The following is a 9,992-nucleotide window of genomic DNA, read 5'->3' as shown; positions in this document are numbered from 1 at the left end:
ACACCACACACACACACACACACACACACAAACACACCACACACACACCACACACACACACACACACACACACACAACACACACACACACACACACACACACACACACACACACACACACACACAACGACACCACAAATTTTATCGGGTTAACGAAATGTTATTTTATTTCTAACTTACACAATTAACTTTATCCCTTTCCCCAAATTGCAATCACCGTCCAACACACAATCTCTCTTATTTATCTCTGTCGGGTTATATTTTTTATTAATAATAAAAAGCCACCCCCCACCCCACCACACACACACACACACACACACACACTTCTCCGCCTCATTCTGTTTTCATTTACTCGTTCGTTATCTGACCAGCTTCAATCTTGTAGGCTACTCACTTCATTCCTGTAGCCCTCGAAAGGGTTTTGGAGGTCGATGCCTCGGTGAACGTGAGTTGTTTGGCTTTCTTGTCCGCAGAAGCAGAAAGTATTTTCGAATGTTTGAATGAATCAAAGTGGGTCGTCACCGTCGATTTTCTCTAAGACTTGTGCTCCAACACATAGTTGCACGGGGTGCAGAATAGTTTCCCCCCACTTTCGTGAAAGACATCGGGGTACTGCTTTGCTCGGTCTTTAGCAGAAATGTTCGTCGGTAAATGAGATGGATCAGATTTTTTCCTCTTGGTGTTTTCTCTCTCGTGTGAGTTCCACACGTTCACTCTACGGTGTTGTTTACCTTCTGTGATGCGCGAGCTGATGACGTCGCGTCATCATGATCACTACTTCATGTCAAGACGAGTTAACTTTTCTTTTTCTCAACTTTGTGTGGAAAAATGCGGGGATTATGCGGCCTTTTGATAAATATGCGGCCTTTTAAAAATCTGCGCCATTTTGCTGATTATGCGGTAAATTCTGCGATCGCAGAATCGCGTTTTTCTGGAGGGTCTAGTCTGTCAGTGGTAGATGGGCAGTTGGTTTGTGCTAACAGTGATGGGTGCAGTTTGCCTTTCAAAGCCTCATTGCTGCACTGCATAATAACACAAATAGACGTTTTTGTGTTGTTCTTCAGATCCCATTTATACTAAAAAAGTTTTTTTTTTAAGCATTAACAATAGAAATTATAAACTGTAAACAAAACCAGTCTTAAAATCAACTGAGCTGAGCGTAAAAGGCAGATGAAGGATGGATTTGTTGTGAACAAATTCTGTCCAGGATTGTTCCTTCTGGAGATGCCAGCCATAATATATTTCATTTTAAATACTTTCCTAACAGATGTACACTCTAGTAAAGTTTAGCAAACTTACTGTAACTCAGACAGAAGTAAATAGTGTTGGGAAAAATTATTTGCTGATGATTAATGCACATTTAGACAATAACTGAGTATTTATACAAATAACCATCCTGTACTCAGTAAGGTGATGTACAGTAGTTGGGCCGGACTATGCATGAACTTGTTTTTATTGTACTTCATTTTGATTATTTTTGGCAAATACATGACTCTAGTTTTTAAATATTATATCAAAATGGGTATATCGCAATATATTTAGTTGAGAATAGAAAATAATAAATATCTAATATCTTAAACTGGATTTAGTATTACCCAGCTGTTACTACTGGGCACCAATCCAGATGAAAAATAAGTGTCTTTGGGCCGGCCAGAGGTTTGTAAACATCAGCCATGTCGTCCAGCATTAATCTTAACTGGGATTAAAACCCAACTGGAAACTTTGACGGACCACCGTGATTGGTTGATGACTATTACCCTGCATTGTAGCAGCTAAGCTCATAATCAAGGCGAACACGATCAGATAATCTCAATATGTCTTTGCACACCCCTTCCCACTAGCCTAATCCTCAGATTAAGAATCTCAGATTAGGAATCCAGGATGATTAATCCTATATTGTGTGTGTGTGTGTGTGTTCTCTGCAGGGGACTCTTCGTCGGGTGACCTTCTCTGTAGTCAGCCAGCCCCAGGACGGAGGTTGCTATGACAGTGGCCTGGAAGACTCGGAGACCCCGAGCAGCAAGAGTTCATCAGGGCCGAGACTGGGAGCCCTGCCTCTGCCCGAGGAAGGCTACGAGCGGACCACACCGGAAGGTAGTGTGGGCGAAGAAGAGCACGTGGAAAATGGTCAGAGCAACACACACACACACACCATAAACAGCCAACTAAATACATTGGATGCATTCAGACTTGTTGTCAAAAGGCTACCAGATACATTCATATGTTGTAGCTTAGCCGTGTTTTTATTATACACACATCCTCAATCACGGGCATACACACTCAAACACTTTGAAACCATGACATGGTGTCAAGGTTTCAGAAACCTTTTCTTTCCTTATATGATGGGAATGTGTTTTATAGAATAAAGAAATTCTCCTGGTTGTGTATGCATGTGCTGCACATATGTTTGTGTGAAAGCCTGTGTGTTTTGTGAAGAGCTTTTTAGAAAAGCTCTTCTGAAAAGCAATATTTGTGCCAGATGCTCATCAGTGGCCTTGCCTTCAGTCCGCACCCCAAATCTTCCCATTCAGCAATACAATGGTGTTTCTACCAGGTCTTTGTCAAGAATGGAGAGAATCAAAAAGGGCTTTTAATTCTCTCCATTTTCTCTCTTTCCTTTGTAAATGCTAATGCAAGAGCTGGAACAACTGAAGCATCGCACCAAGGTCACAGGACCATGAACTTCTGGGGTTAAATGTTGCTTTTTTGCGGACGAGTGAAATCTTGAGGATATTGTAGAGTTTAATAAGTTTCCTTCACGGTCAGATGGAGAGAGGAATTGAACAGATAATTGGCTGTGTTGGTTATAATGATACTGTATAATGATGTGCTTCTTTGGCTGCACATTAATTTACTGCTGCTGCAAATAGGCAACAAAACTGGAATTCGTTTTTAGAATGCAAAATACATATTTAATTTCTTATGTATGAATTCAAATAAAGTAGAATTTAGAAAAACAGACAGTGAAGTTTTTTAGTTGCTCATTAAATGTGTATGGAATGAATTACAAAAAAATCAAACAAAGGATAAAGCAGAGATTAAAAATCCTCTCTGCTCTGCTCTGATTGGTCCAACCTAAGAGTAGATTGATATATATAAAAATACTTGTTCTGCTTTGTGAAGGCGATTTAACTGCTTGATGACAACCTCTTTGTGACCCAAACATCGCACATTTAAAATGTATGGGAGCTTTTAATATAGTTGATGGGTTTCTTGTCTGCCATAGTTTGAGTTGTTGATCCAGCAGCTGTTATAGTTGTTAAGATGTGCATACACTAAAACCTGTTTATATTTGGAATGCGTGACTTATGTTTTGTAACAAGACACCTGCACAATTTCTGCTATTGACAAAGTCACAGTAACCTAATCTGTCATCATTATAAGCCCTGCCTCCGTTTAACGTGATGTCAGTATTGATTTATGAACGACTGGTTTACGTAGATCAGTGGTTCTCAACCTGTGGTACCCATACCACTGGTGGTACGCCAGCTCCCGCTAGTGGTACGTGGAGGAATCTGACATATAAAAAAAAAAAAAGATTAATTAATTATTTTTTTTACATTTTTATTCAAAGGTGGGGTAGGTAATTTTGGAGAAAACAGCTCGAGTGAGCTAGAATTTGAAAATACACAACCGGAAAAAATATGCCACTTCCTTACAGAGCCTTCCACAGATGACGTTTTTTTATGGATTTTTTGTCAAAGCACTTAAGATATTCATTGCTATCGGGATGTTAAGAGCATTCCATGGAATATAACAAAAAGTGTATCTCGAGCCGGTTTCTCAAACGTACCCACCTTTAACATTTACACATAACACAGACATATAAAATACAGGAAACACAACTAAGTAAACAAAAAGACGAAAAGCAGTCACTACATTGTGCACATTTGGGACATTAAGGTACACTACTTATTACTGCAACAGCAGCTGATGGTAAGGACCTCAGACAACTTCAATTTAAAACAGGCTATAGGGACAAGTGCCATCAGTTTGAGGCTTGATTGAATAACATTAATTAAAAAATAAATCATACTATCAAAATACTACAACAAATGAAAATAAGCTTGAGATAATTGAAACTGTGGTTTAAATTAGTTCTAATAGGCTATTGGTGTTTTTAGATTTAGAAACGAAAACATTTATTTTATTTTATTTCTGGCGTTGCTAATTACGACCTTACTACCCGCTAACGTTGCAAACATGCTAAAGAAAGAAGAAAGCTGAATGATGTTAAAAACGTGGCTCAAAACGGGAGGTATTCGGAAGAGAGGTACAGAGGAGAATATTACCAGCGAAAGTGAACAAGTGAATGAGGAGGAGGACAGTCATCAACCGAGTACAAGCGCAGGCTCCGCAAGCAACGCAAAAGTGATATGCACAGCCGCTGTGATGGAGCAGAGAAGTGACTCAGGAAGAAGGCATTTGCTCAAAGGATGGAGAGAAGGATGTGACCGAGGTCAAACGCTGAAAAAGCACACACTTGTCCTTAATTGTTGTCTTTTTTCTTATCTCTTTTCTTTTTTACTTTGCCACCACATAAATGGCAATAGCAAACATCAGCAGACTGAAGATGAGCTATTAGCCCTTAGGCTCGTCTGCTCCTGGAGGCTTTCATTATTATTGTGGAACTGAATTCCCAATAGGACATTTTCTGTTACGATGTAGGTTGTTGCAGGAGGCCTACATTCAAACGTTGGTATAGGTCCAGGAAATGACATGTGTGTACAGTTGACATTTGTTGTGTGAGAATAAGTTATTATGTTGTTCTTTATATTCTCACTTGTGGTGAGTGTGAGAGAGAGTGAGAGAGAGTGAGAGAGTGAGAGTGAGAGAGAGTGAGAGAGAGAGTGAGAGAGAGAGTGAGAGAGTGAGTGAGAGAGAGAGTGAGAGTCAGAGAGAGAGAGAGAGAGAGAGGGAGAGAGAGAGAGAAAGAGAGAGAAAAAAAAATACATTTGACTCCGAGTCCTGCATGGACTGTATTTTAACATTGGTCATATGGTGGTACTTGGAGAGCCAACTATTTTCTCAGGTGGTACTTGGTGTAAAAAGGTTGAGAACCACTGACATAGATAATAACCAGAGGCTTTGACACTTGCCCTTGTTCATCAGTGACTCTGGTGGCCTCATTAACCTTTTGAACCAACACTCATGGGATGTTTTAGGTTCAATATATACCTTTAATGTTTTCTTGCATTCCAAGAAATGAAGACTTGTCACTCAGATTTCTGAATATTTAATTGGCCAGGATGGTTGTTTGTTTTGACCTCACCTTTCACCTCTAAAGTAATGCTGAGCACAGCTGGAATTTTTTTAACACTGTTTTGGAGTGAGCAATTTACATTTTGCTCTTACAGCATTTTTTGTTGCCTTTGTTCTTCTTTTCTTGGGGCAGGGGGTTACCATTTATTTTCTTTCGTCTTCCACACCCGATGTTAAACTCATCTCCTTTGATTTATTCGATCTGCTCTCTTTTATTATTTAATGTTCATTTTGTTGGGAGTTGTAGAAGCCTAGTTGTTAGGACACAGGCCCTATAATTGCAACATACTCGGTTCGATTCTGGTTGTTACGTTAGCTTCATGTCATAAAATCTTTAAAGTTTTCTCTCCTTTCAATCCTCTAATCCCTCTTTCTGTCTCTTTCCTGTGTTCAGATGCCAGACAGCTGCCAGACGTAGCCCTGACAGGAAAGTGTACCAGGGAGTGTGATGAGTTTGGCCACTCTGACACTTGTTGGATGCCTGTTCGCACTTCGCCTCGCCAGCGCCAGCGCCATGGCAGCGACCCCCCACGGCTCTCCACTTTTGCCCCTGGTGATGATAATAACAATCTCCGTGGTAACGACCATGAGAGCGACAGTGAGAGTGCTGGCAGTGCGGGGAGCTCAGAACCCGGGGTGGTGGTCAGTGGAGAAGGTCAGAGATTACCCTTAGTCAACGGGGATCCTCTCGGCACCCTGGGTAGTGCAGACCGCAACAGGAACATGGGCGATCACAACCGTAATCTTCTGAACCGCAAGATGACTTCGGCATCCTATGACACATTTAGCAGTGCAGGCTTTGGGAGGCGCCAGCAGGACGAGGAAGGAGGAGAAGGCCAGAACCCAGCTGAGGTCATTCCCCTGACGCGGACAGGAGGGGACTACAAGACCACGTCCTGCCTCACGTTGTCACGCCGAGAGGTCTACCTGTGACAGCCTTGCAATTGAGCTATCATCACCACACTACTCCATTTTCTGAAAAACAGGGAGGGTTAAGGAAAGATGTTTTCTAAAAGCCGTTTATCAAATTGAAACTTTTGGATTCTGGCTATTATTTATAGGCATCCTAACTTAGACAAGTGATGGACTAACTCTTCTGAAAGCTCTGAATAAGAGTACTTTCTTTAAAAAAAAAAGAGTCTTTTTTAACTACTACTGAAAGTTGCCTTTAGGCAAAGATCCTCTTGTATGTCCACATGGAGGAAGACAAATTCTTCTCTTCTTCTTTGTACCTGAATCAAATGCATGCCTGATCCTCTGCCATAGAGGGATTTGTGTGAAGAAGAGAAAGACTGAGACTGAGTGAATCCTGATGCTTAACATGCCTCAGTTCATATAAAAACTTTAACTGAGGCTACAGCAGGCAAGATTTGAACTCACCTGGTGAATCATCTGCTGAAAACCACTGAGGTCTTATCCAGTCAAATAGATGAAAATAAATAACGGGTCTTCGATTGAGTTATTTGGATCCAACTCAAATCAATCAAACTCTCAAATTATCATGCCTAATAAACTCTATTGTAACAAGCAAAGATATTAACCAATCAAACAGCTTATCCCGTGAGAACCGTAACAAGTCTTAAAAAAGTATTGAAGAACTGACAAAAGTGTGTCAATGTACAGTTATATTGTAGAAAAACTTGCTGATCTCTTAAATCAGGTATCTTTAAAAACAAATGATTCAGAACAAACTGCAACAATGTGAAAATGCCTTTTTTTTATGGCAGTCAAATGTAACCATTCAGAATCCAAGGTTCCCATAGTGTCAGTAGTGCCACTGAATTCCGGCGTGTGTGAAAATATGTCTTCATTATTTTTGCCTTTACACCCAGTCTGTATGTATATATTGTATGTGTGTATTTGATAAGACGGCAGTGTTGTTCCTTGCCACTGGCCACCGTTTCAGAGTAGACTGAGGTGCTGTGTCCATTATACGCCTACAGCATCCAAACAGTGTTCCTCTATCATAACTGTTCTTTCGCACACACACATGCACACACATTATACACATGCCGCATGGACGCACTTACACATACACACAGACCTAAGCATGACAACACAAACTCATACAGTGCATTTACAGAATGTGAACATGCATAGCGCCACAGATTATGACATGATTCAGTGGCTGTGAAACATAGACTATATAATAACTTGCATTAACTTTCATTCAGAAAACATTAGGCACACACACACACACACACTCACATACATCATATTAAGTAGAGAGACAAATTCATTTAAGGATTTACGCAATGCTCGATTCATATGCACTGTGTGTATGTGCTCTTAATCATAATTTTTTTACATATTGCCTCATTAAACTAGCCGTAGCATTTTGCCTGCTCCCCCCAGCAAGTATTTAAACATGAAATGTATTTAAATAATGACTCATCTCTCTGACTGATGTGTGGGGATACATTAAAGGGAATTTCAGACATGTCATCTACTGTATGTAATGATACTGTAAGTAGGACTAATAGAAAAACCAAATTTCTTTAGGAAAAAAAAGGAAATGTAAAAACTGCATGAAAGAAAGATAATACCTTTTTTTCTCTCTTTTCTAAACCATACGCCTTTTGGATACCACGCCTATTTGGATACATCTGTATTTTATGTACGTGCCCCCGGGGAAATGGAGATAATGATGGCAGCAAGTGAGTTAGTTTCAGTGGATTAAACTGCTCCTACTTTATCATGAGAGTGAGTTTTGGGTAACCTTGGGCCATTCTCTCAGCTCCCATGGCTTGCAGTTGGCACAATGTGTCCCGCAGGCTCTAACAAAAAGGAACACAACGTAATGGCAGCGCAGAGTTGGCTGTACTCTTTGCACCGCACAGTGCCGACCTGAACACGCCCTTGCCGCTGTGCTGAACTGCACAGATAACAGACTCCTTCACATTCGTCCTCCTCGCAGCTACCGCACGACTGCAGACACACTCTGCTGCACGGGGCTGAGGAGTGGGTGTGGATCAAGGCCAGCACATCTTAATTCCCATCATCAGTGTGTGGTTCAGTAGTGTGATAGGAATAATAGGGTTAGGTCGTCCCTGTGGTCTTAATGAGTTTCTTTTCTCCTCTCTTCTCCTCCCTTTATCTGCACTGATCTCATTAATGTTCGGATTTGGCGAATGTAACACTGCTGGAAATTGCCAGTAAGCGTGTCTCTTCATTTTACCGGTTGTTATGGATCAGATAAGACGAAAGAGACATGCTTGTGTTTGATGTGCTACAATTGAGTTCACAGATCCTTGTAGAGCAAAGAATTAGTCAGAAAGGAGAGTAACACTCAGGTAAGATGTGCGACAATGTTCCACTTGTTAACTAACTACACTGTTGCTGCTTGACTGTCCCCTCACTGAAAGGTAACCATGTGGTAACAGTGAAGTAGGGAGTCTTCCTTTTACAACGGTAATCATCCTAAGAAAGGGGTGTGTTCATGTGCGTGATTACACTTTGTATACCTGTATATACCTTGAACTTTACAACTCTGTGAATGACTCCCTTTAGCTTGTTTAAGGCCACTGATGTGCTTACTCCCTAAGCTTTCATTACCCCCAAATCCCCAACATAGCTGTTTACTGAGCTCTGTTACTGATGGACTGTGCTGAAGAACTTAAAGCCTAACGCATGGAGTTAATCTGTTGAAAAGGGTTTGGTGAAAACAAACACAGCTTCCTCTGCTTCTGCACAGCTTCTTACTCTGAGAAACAGAAGGACACATGCTCTTTCTCTGGGAGAAAGAGTGGCGATAAGGGTTTCTCCATCCCTTGGAGGCGAGAAATGTCCTGGAAAACTAACGTCCATTTAGTACGTTTCGGACAGAGACTCCTGACACAGCCCTGCCTTCTCAAAGTGGCAGATATTTCAACAAACTGCTGTTTTATGGCAGTTCCATTATGGCACCTTTCAAACCTTCCCATCAAGATTCAAGGGAACTTGCTGTACATGAATCTGTGTGAGTGTGTATCTTTTTTTATACTGCACGTTTAAACATGAATATCTTTCAGTCTACTGCAAAACAGAGAGGGGAGACATACAGAGAGGAGCGTAACTCGGAGATGTATCACCTACTAATCGGGACATTTTGAAAAAAAAGACACTTTGGCGCAAATCATGTAACTGTCATCCCCTCATGCTGTTAACCTTATAGCCATGTACAGATAAAACTACACTGTAGAACAGACAACTGGAAACCATAACAGACAATGGCATGCCTAAGGTCTTCAAATCTGCACTTGAGAAAAAATTAGAAAAAACTGTTATTTTTATTTTCCTCTTCTTTGTTTTCTTTTCTTAAGGGGCTGGCTCTGTTTTTTGCTGCTCCCTTCCTGTAATTACATAATGAACTAATTGCATTTGCTATGACGAGGAAGGTGAAGAGATGCCGATGTATGGTTTGGTATGAGGAAGAATCGTGTAAAAGTTTGACTTTGACATTAAAAACTTCAAACACTCTTGTTTGTCTGTTAACTTAACGAAAAGGGGGGTTTCTCACCGTAAATACGAGTTATACAATGGTTGGGATACTCAACAACTTAAACCAAATATTTGCCTCAAGAACATCAGTTGACACAGAAATCTTTCTCCCAGCATAACATTTTTCATCTACCAACTAGCTTTAAAGGATCTGCAAGCATCCAGAACAATAGCAATCTATCAACATTATCAACTTGATGGAAAGTTACAGGAACTCATATTGATAATTGCCATTTGTAATTGGAAGTGACC

General features: G+C 40.7%; 1 protein-coding gene across 1 annotated transcript in view; it reads left to right on the top strand.

The window, feature by feature from the left end:
- Positions 1-9,709, top strand: part of pcdh7a (protocadherin 7a) — a 42,546-nt gene extending 32,837 nt beyond the window's left edge. The window contains exons 4-5 of the mRNA XM_010784614.1: positions 1,925-2,126; positions 5,656-9,709. Coding sequence (XP_010782916.1) covers positions 1,925-2,126; positions 5,656-6,194 — 741 coding nt within the window. The 3' untranslated portion in view covers positions 6,195-9,709. The remainder of the gene's footprint in view (positions 1-1,924; positions 2,127-5,655) is intronic.
- Positions 9,710-9,992: the final 283 nt, after the last annotated feature.

The sequence above is a fragment of the Notothenia coriiceps genome, unplaced genomic scaffold (genome assembly GCF_000735185.1).
Source record: "Notothenia coriiceps isolate Sejong01 unplaced genomic scaffold, NC01 NC01_scaffold00026424, whole genome shotgun sequence".
Taxonomy (NCBI): domain Eukaryota; kingdom Metazoa; phylum Chordata; class Actinopteri; order Perciformes; family Nototheniidae; genus Notothenia; species Notothenia coriiceps.
Note: the sequence above shows the minus strand (reverse complement) of the source record. Positions and strands in the feature narration are given on the sequence as shown.